General features: G+C 61.6%; 2 protein-coding genes across 7 annotated transcripts; one reads left to right on the forward strand and one right to left on the reverse strand.

Annotated features, from left to right (window-relative positions):
* Positions 1 to 808: 808 nt before the first annotated feature.
* LOC149858609 (macrophage mannose receptor 1-like) lies at positions 809 to 11,933 on the reverse strand. Of its 5 annotated transcripts, XM_090060552.1 has the most exons (9): positions 11,831 to 11,933; positions 9,240 to 9,352; positions 7,991 to 8,095; positions 7,576 to 7,671; positions 4,067 to 4,129; positions 3,432 to 3,836; positions 2,474 to 2,619; positions 2,186 to 2,298; positions 809 to 1,712 (listed from the first exon to the last, which is right to left on the reverse strand). In XM_090060552.1, exons 1-9 carry the CDS (start codon positions 11,857 to 11,859, stop codon positions 1,586 to 1,588), a joined length of 1,197 nt encoding a protein of 398 aa, XP_089916678.1. In that variant the 5' UTR covers positions 11,860 to 11,933; the 3' UTR covers positions 809 to 1,585. The 5 variants fall into 5 exon arrangements, 4 of the variants coding, with proteins under 4 accessions (XP_089916678.1, XP_089916680.1, XP_089916677.1 ...); XM_090060554.1 differs by lacking the exon at positions 11,831 to 11,933 and having other exon boundaries at positions 2,474 to 2,549; positions 3,725 to 3,836; positions 9,240 to 9,651; XM_090060551.1 differs by lacking the exon at positions 11,831 to 11,933 and having other exon boundaries at positions 9,240 to 9,651.
* LOC149858610 (uncharacterized) lies at positions 11,729 to 15,483 on the forward strand. Of its 2 annotated transcripts, none has more exons than XM_090060549.1 (2): positions 11,729 to 12,602; positions 12,903 to 15,483. In XM_090060549.1, the coding sequence occupies exons 1-2, from the start codon at positions 11,858 to 11,860 to the stop codon at positions 14,162 to 14,164; spliced, it is 2,007 nt and encodes a 668-aa protein (XP_089916675.1). In that variant the 5' UTR covers positions 11,729 to 11,857; the 3' UTR covers positions 14,165 to 15,483. The 2 variants fall into 2 exon arrangements, with proteins under 2 accessions (XP_089916675.1, XP_089916676.1); XM_090060550.1 differs by having other exon boundaries at positions 12,358 to 12,574.
* Positions 15,484 to 16,598: the final 1,115 nt, after the last annotated feature.

The following is a 16,598-nucleotide window of genomic DNA, read 5'->3' on the forward strand; positions in this document are numbered from 1 at the left end:
GAAACCCTGAGGAGCTGCCAGACCTCAGCCCCGCAGTGCAGAAGGACTTCAAGAGGAGAGACTGAGAGCCTCTCTCTCCCCACACGAGTCCCCTGTGCCCTGGGAACCAGGGCACCCAGAAAGGCAGGAAGAGAAGGGGGCTTGAGGGTTCAACCATGGGCTCCCAGTCCTGTGGGAAGGCTCTCCTGCTAGGCCCATCCTAGGTTCACACAGAACTGAACAGATCTGGGCATGCTCCTGTCCAGAACTGGGCCCTGACCACGGCGTGGAGGGAGCCTCATCTGGGCCTTCTGGTTCATGTGCAGGGGGTGGGCTCAGGAGCTGCCTATGCCCCCAGGAGGAGCTGGGGATTTCAGGCAGTAGGTGGTCAGCAGCACAGAGGAGGCTGGAGGTGCCAGCAGCTGGAGCCGGGCATCTGCAGAGAGAGACCTGTGCAGAGGGCTTGTGAGGATGTGACCACAGCTCTCCTCTGTGCACTGGGGTAGCAGTCCACCCATTCCCCTGGGTGCTGGGAGGAGAAATCCATCAGGAATGGGGCCGGGTTATGGACCTGAGGCAGGGCAAGATCTGGCTAAAGCCAGATGGAGCAGGGCAGAGCCCCTGGTCTGTGTCCAGGGGCACAATGGGTCATGCCAGGCCAGTTCCCAGCCAAATAAGTCTCTGAGGTTTTCAACCAGCTGGGCCATGTTTGGCATCAGGAAGCCACCCTGGCCATCTGAAGCACTTGTGTGCCTGGACAGAACTCCCCCCCGCAATACCAGCACCATGTATTGGGAACACTGGAGTCCAGAGACAACACAGCAGGGGCCTGGAGCCAGCATTTATTCCCCCAGCACAAGAACAGTCCCTGTCCACACTGAGCAACCACAGCCAAAGGGGACAAGGAACAGAGCCAGCGAGGCCGGGTAGGCAGCTTGGACCCCAAAGGGCAATCACTCACCCTCTGCTCTCACCAGCTGCCAGACTCAGTCTCTTGCTGCTGCAGGGTGAAGGCAGGAGCAGGTCTGGGCTTGACTGGGAGTGTGGGCAGCAGGCTCCCCAAGGGACCCAGCCTGTGCTAGCTGGGGAGTTTCACTGGCATTGCTTTTAGGGGAGTGATCTGAGGACATCTGGGGAAGGGGCTGGGGGTAAGCAGCAAGAGGGGGACTCTATGAGTTCGTCTGACTGGTTGGGGCTTGTGACTGCCAGAAACACCCGATAAGAGCAGGGCAGAACCAGGTTAGATCAGCTGCCGTGATGCCCTGGCCTTACCCCAGCTGCAGCCAGAGGGACCAAAACAGGGGCTGGAGCCCAGCCTCGAGCCCTGGGGTAGAGACCCAGACCTGGCACCCACCCCACAGACCCCTGCCTGTCACTATGCCAGGTGCCGCTCAGCCTAATGCCAAATGGTGCATCACTCAAAGCTGGAGGAGCTGAGGGCAGTCCCATCCATCTGGCAGGCATGGGCATGGGCATTGGCACTGGCGGGGCAACCCCAGAGCTCCAGGTGCCTCCAGGTTGGTCCCAGTCCATCACCCTAAGTTGCTGTGGCAATGGCAGGGGGAGCAGTGCAGCGTGTGCTGGGAAAGTGAGGTCTTGGCAGGGCTCAGACTGGTCCCTCACACACCCAGTGGTGTGGCTCCGTGCAGGGGCGATCGTTCCAGTGCCCGTTTGGTAGCACCAAGGCACAGTGCTCACCGGCCTTGCTGCTGGGCTCCCCGGCCTGCCAGTAGCTGCAAAGAAGACCGGGGGGCAGGTCAGAGCAGGGGCAGTGGCCAACAGCTCCTGCCTCTCCCCCGCCCCCCATGGGATGCACCCCCAGCTGCTCAGGGGTGTAGCTCCCTGCACAGGCAGCTGGGGGTATTGTAAACTCCCCACTGCCCGCTCACTCAGACCAGAGCTGCTTCCCGGCAAGGAGCATCAACAGGGCTCAGGGGCTAGAGGTCAGGGCTGGGGGTGCCAGCAGGGCTGGGGATCACAGGGGCATCTGGCTGGGAGAAGGTCGTGGGTGGGGAGTGGGGGGCACTAGCAGGGCTATGCAGGGAGCCCAGGGCAGCTGTGGAGATAGGGGCTGTGGAGGGGGCAGGGGGCACCGGGAGGGCCATGCTGGAAGCCGCAGTTAAAAGTGAGGGGTGCCTTGCCACACTGCAGCTCCTACTTGCACATCACCCCCCTCAGGTCCAGCCCTGGTCGAGGTGTCACCTACCTGACACCAGGGGTAAGGAGGGTCCCATTTGCCCAGCTCCAGGCTCCCCTGAGCACCTGATTCGTGAGGCCCACCCAAGCAGATGGTGCCTTCAGGGTTTCCCTGATGTATTTCTAGAGGCAGAGATGGAGGCATCACCTGGGTGAAGGTCCCTGCCCCTGCTCACTCCACCCCAGAGGCAGGGGCTCAGCTGGCCCCGATAGTGGCACGAGGCCCATGTCCAGCTCCAACCTGGCAGGGGGCAGCAGGGCAGGGCAGCTCCCAGCCGATGCCCCAGCCCCAGCTCACCTGCTCCGCGGGGGTGTCCATGGTGAGAAGCTGGGCACCCTGAGCAGCACAGGAGCTGTTGGCCATGCCCCAGGCACTAAGGGATGTGGAGTAAAAATAGCATCTGTTCTGGAAGAAGGCCCAGCCCAGGCGGCAGGGAGTGCACACTGCAGGGGTGGGGGGATCAAGCCAATGTGAGGCACTGGGCAGCCCAGCAGAGAGCCAAGACACCTGGGTTTCACCCTGGTGCCTGTTCCCCAGCAGGGCTCCACCCCCAGAGGACTACACGGGCCATCCTGGGACCTCAACAGTGAGAGCTGCCCCAGCTCACAGCCCAGCCTGCTGCATTTCACCCAGCCACGCTCTGTCCCTGGGCCCCCGGAGGTGCCCACAAGGCCAAGATGGCTCTGGGAGGCCCATGCTCAACTGTGGGGCAGCCATCTCGGGCAGCTCCCACATGCCCCCTCCAGGCACCTCAGCAGGCCCAGAAATAAGGGCATCACACTCCAGCAGCTCCCAGCCCCATGGAGATGAGTGGGCAGGGACTGGTGGAAAGCAGCCACACAAGGGCAACAAGTCAGAGCCCCTGCCCTGCCCCACCTCAACCCCCAGACCAAGAGAGATCCCACATATAGCTCCCAAACTCATCCATGGACAGGCCCCTCCAGACAAGCCTACCCATTGTTAAGCTTCAGGGTGAATACACCCTTGAGTTAAGAGCAGCAGCTCCCCCCTTCCAGCTCCTGCCTGCAGCTCTCTGCAGACTCAGGCAGCACTGGAGACAGGTCATGTCTTCAAACACAGGGCACCGGCTCACAGGCCCCGACTGCCATATACAGGGGAGCCCAGGCATCCAGGCCTACCAGCTGCCCACAGCAGAGTCCCGGGGCCTGCCCAGTCCTCGACAGCCTGTCTGGGGCCCAGCGCAGGCGGTGCGTGGCACTGCTGTGGCTCGGGGCCGGCTGGGCGTGGAACTCACCATCGCAAGCACGAGAACAGAGGTCCTGGTGGTTGTCATAGACCACCCAGCGGCTCCACGCCTTGTTGCCGGTGTAGAGCATCACCACAGGGCGGATGCTGTTTCCGTAGTTGAAGTACAGGGGCGGCGTCACCCCGGCCAGGCCCAGCAGCCCGCCCTCCCCACACACCCAGTGCTGCTGTGGGCGCTGGGCATCACAGAGCTCCAGGCGCACGGCTCGCTGGCTGGTGATCCGCGCCGCACCCACACAGCGCCCACTGCCCACGTGCAGCAGCCGGCCTCCCAGCACCCACCGGAAGAGCTTGGAGGGGCTGGGTGGGTGGCAGGTGGTAGCTGTCAGGGACTCCCCAGCCTCCACCACACACAGCTGGTGGTCCTTATTGTAGATCATGAAGGGGCTGGAGGCTGAGGACAAAGGGGTAGAAAAGGCTCAATGCCGGGAGCACCATGGGAGCAGTGTCCCAGCCCCACGGAGAGCCAGGCAAGGACCAGGAAGCAGGTTCCCCACTGGGCAAAGGCAGGTTCTACCTGAGCTGCACAGGAGCCGGCACTGGGCTGGGGATGGGACAGGAGCCAGGGGCAGAAGCCCTGCTGTGCCTGCAAGGGGCAAGGTGAGCACTGCCTGGGTCACTCACCTGTCTCCAGGAGCTGCTGGTTCTGCATCTGTGCCTGCTCCATGGTGCCCTTCATTGCTGTGTCTGCAGAGGGGAGACACCATGAGATGGCTGTCACTCCAGTTGGTTTTACTTACCTGACAGGGGTGGTTGTCTTTTCGGCCTTGAATAACTCAGTGTAGCTAGAGGATGAAGCTAGAGGTGTCCTCTCCACAGCAGGCAGGCTGACGCCTGCAAGAATCGATAATGCCTCCAAACGTGAGGATCTCAGCTACACAGTTTATGTTGGTGGGGGATGGCTCTCAGGCTTTCCCTCTAGCTTCCCTGTTTGGCTGGGGGAAAGCAAAACTAGGGGCCATCTGAACTCCAAAGCTTGGGCTTGCAGGTTGGATGTCTGGGAGATGGGATACTTGCTGGTAGTAGTGCCACACAGACTTGAGCTCTACTCAGTCAACAGAATTTGGGTTTGATTTGCCTGATTTGGCCTAACACACAAAATTTCAAAACAAAAAAGAGACAGGTCACTGGGTCACTGCCTCCTAGGCACATTGCAGCCAGGTGAGGAAAGAGTGGAGGCTGGTGAGCAGGGATTCCTGGGTTCTACCCCTGCTCTAGGAGGGAAGGCTGGGGGAAGAGGGTCAGGATGCCTGGGAGTCCCTCTGGGCTCTGGCACTGCTGTGCTGTAGGACCATGATGCGTCCTGACTGGCCTCTTCCCTTGCTGCTGGAAAGCACTGGGGAACGGGAACTCCAGGCCCCGTTTCACCTTAACTCTGCCCCCTCCCTACTATGCACATGGCTCAGAGGCACTCTTCATAGTTTCATAGTAGCTAGAGTCGGAAGGGACCTAAGTAGATCATCTAGTCCGACCCCCTGCCTTGGCAGGAAAGAGCACCGGGGTCAGATGACCCCGGCAAGGTGCTCATCTAACTTCCTTTTAAAAATCGCCAGGCTAGGAGCCTGCACCACTTCCCCTGGAAGCTGGTTCCAGGCCCTAGCCGCCCTGACTGTGAAGTAGCGCCTCCTAATATCTAATCTAAACTTACCCTCCGCCAGCTTGTGACCGTTATTCCTGGTCACTCCTGGGAGCGCACGGGGGAACAGGGACTCCCCCAATACCTGCTGATCCCCCCTGACCAGTTTGTAGCAGGCCACAAGGTCCCCCCTTAACCTTCTCTTGTGGAGGCTAAACAGGTTCAGGTCCCGTAGCCTCTCCTCATAAGGCCTGCCCTGCTGACCCTTGATCATACGAGTGGCCCTCCTCTGAACTCTTTCCATATCGTCCACGTCCCTCTTGAAGTGTGGCGCCCAGAACTGGACGCAGTACTCCAGCTGCGGCCTGACCAGCGCCGCATAGAGGGGGAGGATCACCTCCCTGGACCTGCTCAAGATGCATCTGTGGATGCACGACAGGGTACGGTTGGCCTTCTTGACTGCCTCCCCGCACTGCCGGCCCATGTTCATCGTGGAGTCAATGACGACTCCAAGATCCTTTTCCGTCTCCGTGCTGGCAAGAGGGGAGTTCCCCAACCTGTAAGTGTGGTGCCGGTTCTTCCTCCCCATGTGCAACACCTTGCACTTATCAGTGTTAAACCCCATCCTATTCTCATCCGCCCACCGTTGCAACCTGTCAAGGTCAGCTTGTAGCCTATTGCACCCTTCTAGTGCACCCACATCCCCCCACATCTTAGTGTCATCAGCAAACCTGAACAGGGTGCTTTCTACCCCCGTCATCCAAGTCACTGATGAAGATGTTGAACAGTGCAGGCCCGAGGACCGAGCCCTGCGGAACCCTCACTGCCCACATCCTTCCAGGTCGAGAAGAACCCATCCACTACCACCCTCTGGGTGCGGCCCTCCAACCAGTTGGCGACCCATTTGACCGTGTGGGCATCGACACCACAGTCTCCCAGCTTTTTGATGAGGACAGGGTGAGAGACAGTGTCGAAAGCCTTCCGGAAGTCCAGAAAGACTACATCCACAGCAACCCCTGCGTCTAATGATTTGGTGACCTGATCGTAAAAGGCCACCAGGTTGGTCTGACAAGACCTGCCACTGATGAACCCATGTTGGTTGCCCCTGAGCATGCATTCCCCCGCAAGGCCCTCCTGGATGTGTGCCAGGATAATTTTTTCAAAGAGCTTACCCGGGATTGAGGTAAGACTAACTGGCCTGTAATTTCCCGGGTCCTCTTTTTTTCCCTTTTTGAAGATAGGGACCACATTGGCCCTCTTCCAGTCCTCCGGCACCTCGCCAGAGCACCACGAGTGCTCATAGAGCCGCGCCAGGGGTCCCGCAATGACCTCGGCCAGTTCCTGTAGAACCCTAGGGTGAAGATCGTCCGGACCAGCGGACTTGAACACGTCCAGCCTCTCCAGAAGTACCCTAACTAACTCCTCGCTAACCCCTGGCCCAGGCGTGTCTCTCCCAGGGCTCGAGGGGGGCCCAGCAGGGAGGTGGCTGAACTGGTCCCTACTTAGGAAGACAGAGGCAATGAAATCGTTAAATCTGTAGCACCTTTGGCCAGCCCAACCCATCCACCCTCAGGCACTGGACACTGGGCACTGGACACAGACTGGCCCAGCATCCCTGCAACAGGCAACCCCCATCCTGACTTCACTCCCACACACAGCACCCAAGACAGGCCTCTCACTGGGAGGTGACAGGAGCTGGGCAGCCCAGGCCAGGGAGTATTGGATAGGACTGGGCTCCACTGCAAGGGAACAAGGCAGGGCTCTTCAACCACCCTAGTTATGAAAGGAGATTAAAGCAGATGGGAGACATTTATGGAGGAGACACAGAAAGGGTGACTTTGGCACTCCAGTCAGAGAGCGGTAAGTGCTGTCGCCCTCGTTGTCCCCAACTTGCAGAGCAGAGTGGAGGGTGTTTGGTTTTTCCCAGGCTAAGGGGGGCTAAGGAGAATCTCCCCCTCCTGCTACTACAGCTGTAGAGGATGGGGATCTTTCTTGTCTCTCAGCAGCACTGGGTGTTGGCTGCAGCTGGGGATGGGGATGGTGACTGAGCTGGAAGGAGTTTTCCCCCTGGTCCCATCAGCATGGACTGTGGAAGGTTATCCCTCACTCTGTGGCAGAGGGGCATGGCCTCTGTCTGGGACCCCTCAGTGTGGATCTCTCCAATGCTCCCCCCCGCCCCTTCCACCCTCACAGCAGCAGAGGACTGGCAGGGCCTTTGTGCCCTGGCCTTAGTGGGGTGAGTCCCAGGGTGTGTTTGATGCTTGGGGTACTGGGCCTGGCAGCCATCCATGAGGCTTGTTCCCAAAGAGTTTGAACGCAGGGTAGACAGGCATTTGGCTGGGCTGGAGCAGGGGCCAGATTATCTGTGGCCTCCTGAGGGCCCTGCCAGCCCAGCTCTGCTCTAGTTCTATCAGGAGACCCACCAGTTTCCCTGGCCAGTGGCCATGGCTGACCCTAGGCCAACAGGAGACACATGAAACAGCATGGGGTGCCAGGGGGACAGAGGAGGGGCCCTGACAGGTGCTTGTGGGCATCGCAGCAAGGGGCAGGTACTTACAGCGTGTGACTCCGAGCGTGAGGAGCAACAGGTTCAGAAGCAGAGAAAGCCCCAGGAGTGCTGCACCGCCCAGCAGGTGCCACCGTGGCCCCCGCACTGCAGGGACAGAAAGCCCCACACTGAGGGGTGCCCAGAAGGGACAGCCAGCCTGCACCAGAGCCCAGGAGTCTGGACCCCAGCCCCTGCTTTCACCACCCCTACCCGCTGCCAGAGAGGCAGAACCCAGGAGTTCTAGCGCCAGTCCCCTCCCAAACCACCAAACCCCAACATGCTCCCAGAGCTGAGGAGGAGCCCAGGCACCTGCCCTCTCCCCACACCGGCTTTCCTTATGGGCTCCCAGAGACAGGAATCACAACCAGCACATCTGAGCCCTGCCCCAGCCTTCCCTGCCACCCTGCCCCACCACACCTGGTACCTGGTGCAGGAGCAGCCCACCGCTCTGTTCGCTTCCTTCCAAGCACCGCGGGCGGATCAAAGACCTCGTACTCACCCTCCTCAATCCCAAACGCCTCCCTGCAAGCTGGGCAGCAGTAGGTGGGTGAGAGCCTGCACCCGCCCCACCCTGTATACAGGGGCATGGGGCCCCAGCCCCCGCCTCCCTGCCGGTGTCACCCATCTCCCTGGCATGGCCACGGCCCAGCCTCCATGTGCTCTCCCTGGCCTGGGGCAGCCTGGGGGGTGCCACAGCATCTTAAGATTGGCCCAGAGCCCCCAGGGTGGGTCCAGGCAGCCGGCACAGGGCCAGTTCTCCCTGGGTCACAACCGTCCAGGTCACACCCCAGCTCCAACCCAGCCCTGCAACCTTTCCTTAGCGCCAGCAGTGACACTACCAGAAGCCCAGGTGCCACTGAGATTTCCCACAATGCAGGTCGTCTGGAGACCCTTGGACATCACAGATTGTGGTTCCTGTGCCAGGGACCGGCCTCAAAACTAAACGTCTGCCAATGGACACAGCCCCAACCTTGCCCCATCACAGCTACTGCACCCTGCATGGGGGGCACCCCCTGCTGGACCCTCTATCTGCCCCCTGCAGCACAGCATCCCCTACTGGACCCCATAGCACAGCAGCCCCTGCCCCCCACAGCACAGTGCCCCCTGCCGAACCTCCACCCTGCTCCCCACAGCACAGCACAGCACCCCCTGCTGCCCCCCACCCCAAGACAGCACTCCCTTCTGGATCCCTGCCTTCCCTCCCCTCCACAGCACAGCGCCTCCTGCTTCCACTGCAGCACTCAGGGTTTCCCACAAGGTCTCTGGGGCAGGTGCTGACCAGAGCGGGGGCTGCACCAGCCAGGGCTCCTGCTCCATACCAAACTTGCCACTCTGCTCCAAGCCCCATGGCTCCTCCTGCTGCTCCTTGACAGCATCAACATTGCCGTACATCCCCTCCATGCTTGGCCCCACTGCTGGTCAGCCCTGGGCACACCCGGCTCTGCCACTCCCACTGTGCTCTTGTCTCTGCTCAGTAGCTGATAAGGCCCCCATCCAGGAAGGGGCTACTCCCAAAAAAGGCAAGTCCCTGCATGGGAACCCAGCGGGGCCCCAGGGTTCCTGCCGCACAGGGCTGCAGCCAGGGGAACATGTTCTCTGCCTCACTCCAACCTGCAGGGCATTGGGGAAGCGGGGGGAAGAGCCAGGACCAAGTCCAAACCCCATGTCCTCACCTGCTACTGGAGGTGCAGGGCTCTGCCGTGGGCCCAGGGGATGGGGCAGTCTCTCCCCGTCATGATCGATGACCTGCAGAGTCAGCAAAGCCTCCAGAGCTTCGTGTCCAAGCCTGCAAGGCACAGGCTGGCAGGGTGATGGCAGTGACTCCTGGGAGCAGTGCTTCCAGGACCGGTGCAAAAAAACAGAAAAAAAAAAAAAAAAGACTCCTGGGAGCAGTGGGGAACAAGCCCACCAGGATAGCCATGGTTCCGCTACAGGGAGAGGGCTGGGATCAGCCCAAGTGCCCTGGGCTTCCTCCAGCCATGTGGCAGGCCCCTGTGCCACACGACTGCCGCGGGGGAAAGGCATGCAAAGCACATGGCTCTGCCTAGCAGGTGCCAGGCACCCCAGGATCGCCCCTTCTGGCATCTGCTGCCAGAGACCTGGCACAGCTTGGTGGGCCTGGTGTGGCTCTTGCCCCAAGGCCTGTGACTCAACCCCCAGCTGTGTGGGGCAGCACTGGACACCCCACAGGCCAGATGGTTCTCACGCCCCGATGGTCCCTGTGGCCAACATGGCAGATATGGGGTTCAGGGCAGCATGGAAAGGAGCCTGGGTGATGAGCCAGGACCACAGCTCCTCAGACAGCATCCCCAGCCTACTCCCCATACAGCCATGGGGCACAGGCTACAGAGGCCTTGACCTCAACAACAAGGGGTCTGGCAGAGTTTGCTGTGTCAGGGTGTGTGCAGGAAGCATCCACCAACTATCACTGCCAGCTGCTCCTTGCAACCCTCAGCAGGCTGCTCCCACTCTTCTATCAGCTCACAGCAGCGGAAGCAGCTGCACCCAGCTTACATCCTGCCCCTTATCTCAACCAGCTGCACAGCCTGGCCTGGGGACGCGGTGGGAAGCAGCGGCTGGCATCTGGGAAGGGATGGAGATGGCACCCATCCCCAGCCACGAGGGAGGAGGATGGTCCAGCTCCCTGCCTTGGGCACCAGCCAGAGGCTCAGACATATCCAGGCCCTTCATGTGGAGGGCAGACCCAGCCCTGGGTCAGCCGGGGGTTGAAGCCCCAGGCCACCAGCTCCCAGGGTTTCAGTGCTCCCTTCTGCTCAATAAGCAAGGCCTGAAGGTCATTCCCCTCCTTGTTTTGTCCCAGCGAGCACCAGCCTCCCTTCCCGATCATCGATTCATAGATAGTTAGGGGCTGGAAGGGACCTCAGAAGATCATTGGGTCCAGCCCCCTGCACCAAGCAGAAAAGACAACTGGTGTCAGATGACCCCAGCACGGTGACCATCCAGTCTCCTCTTGAAGATCTCCAGGGTAGGCAATTGCACCCCTCTGGAGGGAGCTTATTCCACAGTCTGAACACCCTAGTTGTGAAGTTTTTCCTAATTGTTGAGCCTGAAACAGTCTTCCAGGAGTTTGTGTCCATTACTCCTGGTTGTCCCCAAGGGTGCCCTGGTGAACAGTTGTTCGCCGAGCCCCTGATGTATTCCCCTAGTGTAGTGGTAAGCTGCTACCAAGTCCCCTCTGTTTTCTGTTTTTCAGGCTGAAGAGTCTCAGGTCCCTCAGCCTTTCCTCATATGGCTTGTTGTGCAAGTCTCTGATCATACGGTTGGGTCTTAGTTTCATAGTTTCTAGGGTTGGAGGGGATCCGAGTAGATCATCTAGTCTGATGCCCTGCCATGGCAGGAAAGAGTACTGGGGTCAAATGACCCCGGCAAGGTGTTCATCTAGCCTCCTCTTACAGACCCCCAGGGTAGGAGCCAGCACCATTTAGCTTGGAAGTTGGTTCCAGATCCTAGCTGCCCTGTCAATGAAGTAGCGCCTCCTGATGTCTAGTCTGAATCTACCCTCTGCCAGCTTGTGACCGTTATTTCTGGTCACTCCTGGTACTGTTCGGGGGAACGGGGAACAGGGACCGCCCCCCCCCCCCCCGCAGTGCCTGCTGGTGCACCCTAGCTAGTTTGTAACAGGCCACAAGATCCCCCCTGAGCCTCCTCTTGTGGAGGCTGAACAGGTTCAGGTCCCGTACCCTCTCCTCGTAGGGCCTGCCCTGCTGCCCCCTGGTCATACCAGCGGCCTCCTCTGGACCCTCTCCATGTTGCCCACATCCCTCTTCTCTGGACTCTCTCAAGCTTTACCACGTCCTCGTTGAAGTGTGGTGCCCAGAACAGGACGCAGTACTCCAGCTGCGGTCTCACCAGTGCTGAGTAGAGTGGGAGAATCACTTCTCTGGTTTTGCTGGAGATGCATCCATTGCTGCATGCCGCAGTGTTGCTGGCTACAGCGTTGCACTGTTGGCTCATGTTCATACTGTGGTCAACTATTCCCCCCACGCCCCTTTCATTCGTGGTGCTGGTCAGGTTGGTGCTGCCAAGCCTGTAGGTGTGTAGGGGACTGTTTGTCCCCAAGTGGAGTACTTTACATTTCTGGAAGGTGACAAATGTAAAGTGCATCACGTGCATGGAGCCCCCTCACATCTGCCTCTGGGAAATGAGGCAAGGGCAGCCCAGGTCTTCCCTACCCATTCCCCGGGGCTCCCGCTGGGCTCAGGCAGGGGTCGGGGGCCCTGGGTACAAGCACGGTGAGCCCTACCGCTTGCAAAGCCAGGCCATGTAACCCATGCCCAGCCCGGGGTGCCAGCTCGCCCTAGCCGTGGGCTCCGTGCGGTGCCAGCTCCAGTGTGGGCAGAGCGCCTTGCCCCGGCGCTTGTGGCACGTGGAGAAGCGGCTTCCCCGGGGCGCCACAGATCGGCCGGGGCGGCGGCTCTTCCGCCCCCGCCGCCACCGGCCGCGGGCCCCGAGTGCTGGCGGCGCCTCCGGCCCGGGGCTGCGCGCGCAGCCGGGACAAAGCCGAGGGCGGCGGCAGACGGGCAGCAGCGCCCCGCGCCTCACGGCGCCCAGACACGAGGCCCCGCCCCGCCCCGCCCGGCGGCAGCGGAGCCGCGCTGCGCCGGCAGGTGGGGCCGGGAGCAGGCGCCGGGGGCGGGGCGCGGGGACCCGCCCCCACTCCCGCGCTCCCGGGCCCGGGCTTGGGCCGGTGCTGGTGGCAGCCCCGGGCCCGCCTGGAGCAGAGGCAGGCCCGGCCCCGGGCGCAGGGTGGCGGCGCTGGCACAGGCCCCGAGAGCCCCTGGGCTGCGGCTGCAGGACGGCCCTGCCCCGGGCCGCCTCCCCGGCCTGGCCGGGTCCTGAGGCTGCCGCCGTGGTTTGCAGCCGCGCTCCCGGGCGCGGGCTCCGTGACGGCCGCCGGCAGGCTGCGCTGCCCCCAGGATGGAGCCGGAGGAAGAGCCGCAGGGCCCCGGGCGTGAGGCGGGGGAGAGCTGGGCAGGCCGCCCCGCCGGTGAGTGGCCGCAGCCGGCTGACACGAGGTAGTGGGGCTGCTCTCAGCTAGGGTAGGAGCCCGGGCCCCCCGGCCTCCTCCCCGGGACCACGAAGGGCTCCCGTCCCCATGGGCTTTGGGCCGTGCCCCTCGAGCCAGGTGCCTGGGCATCCTGGGAGATGAGCTGCTCCTCTCCCACGGGAAACCCAGGCCGTGCTTCCAGCCCGGAGCAGGCAAGAGCAGCTTGCCGAGGGGCCCGGCTCGGTAGGACCTGGCACCAACGGAGGGGGAGCGGTGTGGGGCCCTGTGCTGCCAGGCGGGGCTCACCTGGGCTCCCGTGTCCTTGCAGGCATGGGGCTGGAGAGCGTGGCAGGGCAAGAGGATGCAGCAGTGGTGCCGCAGGACATGGACAAGCGCCCCTTCAAGTGTGTGACGTGCGGGAAGAGCTTCGGGGAGAGCGCGACACTGACACGGCACCAGCTGCTGCACGCAGCCGAGCGCCCCTACCAGTGTGACACCTGCAGCCGGGGCTTCTGCGACCGTGCAGCTCTGGCCACACACCGGCGCAGCCACACGGGCGAGCGCCCCTTCCCCTGCCCGGCCTGCGGCAAGGCCTTTGCAGGCAGCTCGGCCCTGCTGGTGCATCAGCGCGTACACTCAGGCGAGCGCCCCTACCGCTGCGGAGACTGTGGGCAGGGCTTCCGGCAGAGCGCCCACCTGGTCCAGCACCAGCAGGGCACCCACAGCGCTGGCGCCCGCCCCCACACCTGTCCCCAGTGCCCCAAAAGCTTTGGGTTGCGCTCCACATTGCAGCGCCACCTGCTCACCCATGGAGCCGAGCGACCCTATGCTTGCCCACAGTGTGGCCGTGGCTTCCGGCAGCGTGCCCATCTTCAGCGGCACCAAACCACACACACAGGCCAGCGCCCCTTCGCCTGCCTGGCCTGCAGCAAAACCTTCGCCCTGCACGCAACACTGCTGCGGCACCAGAGGGTGCATACTGGCGAGCGCCCCTACCGCTGCGGGGACTGTGGGCGTGGCTACACGCAGGGCGCCTACCTGCGGCAGCACCAGCGCAGCGCCCATGGTGCCAGCCCCGGTGCCCGCCCCCATGCCTGCCCCGACTGTGGCCGTGCCTTTGCAGATCGTGCCAACCTGCTGCGACACCGGCGGGGTCACACAGGTACCCGCCCTCACGCCTGCCTGCAGTGTGGGCGCCGCTTCACTCAGCGGGCACACCTGCGGGCACATGGGCGCACGCACAGTGGGGAGAAGCCCTATATGTGCCTGCAGTGCGGCTGCGGCTTTGGGCACCGGGCAGCACTGGTTGCCCATGGGCGCACGCACAGCGGGGAGAGGCCCCATGTATGCCCACAGTGTGGCTGTGGCTTTGCCCAGCGGGCCAGCCTGGTGGAGCACCGACGGCGGCACACAGGCGAGAAGCCATATGCCTGCCCTCAGTGCCAGCGCTGCTTCAGCCATCGCTCGGCCCTGCTACGGCACCGCCGTGCCCATGCCGGTGACCGCCCCTTCCACTGTGGCCAGTGTGGGCGTCGCTACAGCCGCAGCTCCAACCTTGTCCTGCACCAGCGTGTCCATGCTGCTGACTGACACCACCCCACTCCTCTAGACCAGGCTCCGGGCATGGCTGGGCTCACCCAGGTGCCCTTTCTCTGCTTCATGGGATGCAGGGGGCAGGGTCCTGTCCTGATCATGGTGACAAGTCATGTACATTCCCAATGCCTGGGGGGGTGAGTCCTGGGCTTTCCCCCTCCCACCCCACAGCCACTGCTGGACCCTGGGAGGGAGGAGGGGGCTTGTGTGCCCTCAGGTGCCTGGGCTGTGGGTTCTGGGCATGCTCAGCACCTAGCTCCTGCCAGCCTCATGGAGACCCACAGCCCAGGAGGCTCCTCTAGTGAATACTCCCAGCATGTGGGAGACTGAAACCCACACTCCACCACTCTATTCCTGTGCCTGGGGGTCTTGAGGCCATATTCCCCCCACCTAGGAACCCTCCCAGCCCTTGCCTCTACTTCCCCCTGCCCCCCACATTGGTACTGGGCCCCTGCACAGGACAGGGCTTGGCCAGAGAGAAAGCAGCAGAGAGGGGATTCTGGCAGGGGCCTGGGGCACCCTGCTCCCATGTGTGTACAGGCATGTGATGGGTCAGAGCCTTGAGCATGAGGCTGCAGCCCCTATACCAGGGGTGGGCAATTATTTCTGGCAGAGGGCCACTTACAGTTTTGGCAAGCCATTGAGGGCCACATTACAGGCAGCCAGGGCAAGTAAATATTCATTTTCTAAATGTTTTAGGGGCCCCGCGGGCCAGACAGAATGGCCCGGCAGGCCACATTTTGCCCACCCCACCCATTCATTCTCATCATTCCCTGCAGCATGAATGCCTCTGGGCAGCTGTAAAGCAGAAAGGGCCCTGCCCTGTGCATCCCAGCCCCACACTGAAGTTATTTTGTCTACCCTCCAGCAGGGGAAGCTGTGAACCCACTCTTCACCCCATGAGACAGCACCAGGGCAGCGGCATGCCCCATTCAGCAGTATTGCTTTGTTCCTGGCTCCTGCCAGGGCAAGGGTAGAGGCTGGGATCTGAGCAGTTAAGTTAGGCCATAGCAGAGGTGGCTCTTGGCTGGCACGGGCATGCACCCACGCCTATTGCCTTGGTTCTTGCTGGTGCTCACAGGCTCCAGCACCCCTCTGCAGCAGGGGGGTGGGGGGGCAGCAGGGGAGGGGAGTTCTCTACTCTGGGCACAGGCCTCTGTCTGGGTGACACCCCCAACTGCTGTGCAGGGGAGGTGGCCTGTCCTGGGGCCCCAGCTCAGGGTGCAGAGGTTCTACCAGTGCCAGGTGACCATCGGGTGCAGCACTGGGGTGCCACAGGTCTGCTTGGGGAGGAAGGGGGCTGAATGTGTGTGTGTGTGTGTGTGTCTTTATGGGGGTGGGGGGGGGTGCAGGGAACTGGGTTTTAAATTAATTTTCTACCAGGGTTTGTTACAGAGCAAGAATAAATGTCTCAAATTCCTCCCAGGCCCGGAGTCATCTGTGCTGCTGGCAGAACCTGGACCCTCCCACCTACTGGGGGGGCCCAGGCTCCTTTGTGCTGGAGGGTAGCCAGGAAGCGGGGGTGGGGAGGTGTTCCCATGCTCTAGGGTCAGTATGAATCATCTCAGGGCCCATGGTGCTAGTTGTAACACTGGGCTCTCATGTGGATCCATGAGTGGGACTCCTCCACCTGTGCCTCTCCCTGGGCAGCACAGCTGCAGGCAGGCTGCAGGATCCAGTGAGTGGGGCAGGAGCAGCCCTGCACCCGTGCACACTTACCCAGTAATGCCAACTCTCCTGAAAAGATCATGAGACCTGATTTCCAAGTTAAATTAACTCTGACTCATGATCTACATCTATGAACCCTGACTCCAACTCATGATCTGACAGATTAGATCCTGGGATTTTTTTCTTCTGGTGCATGTAGAGACCACCAAGCTAGTAAGTCTGTGAAAGGGAAGGGGGGGGGCGGGGGGGAAGAATGAGGTTCCACAGTGAGGGTGGGAGGGTCACAGGGGCCGAGGTGAATGGAGCTGTGGGGCCAGGGGAGGCATGGGGGACACATGTCCCTTGAATTTGTGTGCAGGGCAAAGAGGTGGGCTGCCTGCTGTGCACATGCACTTCAAAAATAGCATTTCATGATTTACATTCCAAATCTCTTGGTTTTTAAGTTTGTCTCATGATTTTTGATACGGTGGGGTTGGCAATACTGCACACCCAGGGCAGGAGAACGGTCAGAGCCCCAAGGGAGGGTGCTGCTTACAACTGGAAACAGGCCTTTGCTACCCCCTGTGAAGGGCAAGTGCTCCTGCCCCATGTTCTGCAAGCTGGGAAGGGGCCTCCAGAGGTCACATCTAGTCCAAGCCCCTGCCTGGGCCAGGATCAGCCCTAACCAAGCCACCCCACAGATCCATTATCTAAGCTATTAGCAAAACTACAGAGTCAGCCCTGATGCAGCACCGGACATCACACCCAAACCTACTGCAGAGAA

Source organism: Crocodylus siamensis, chromosome 8 (genome assembly GCF_052110815.1).
Source record: "Crocodylus siamensis isolate JL-2025a chromosome 8, ASM5211081v1, whole genome shotgun sequence".
In the NCBI taxonomy this organism is placed as follows: domain Eukaryota; kingdom Metazoa; phylum Chordata; order Crocodylia; family Crocodylidae; genus Crocodylus; species Crocodylus siamensis.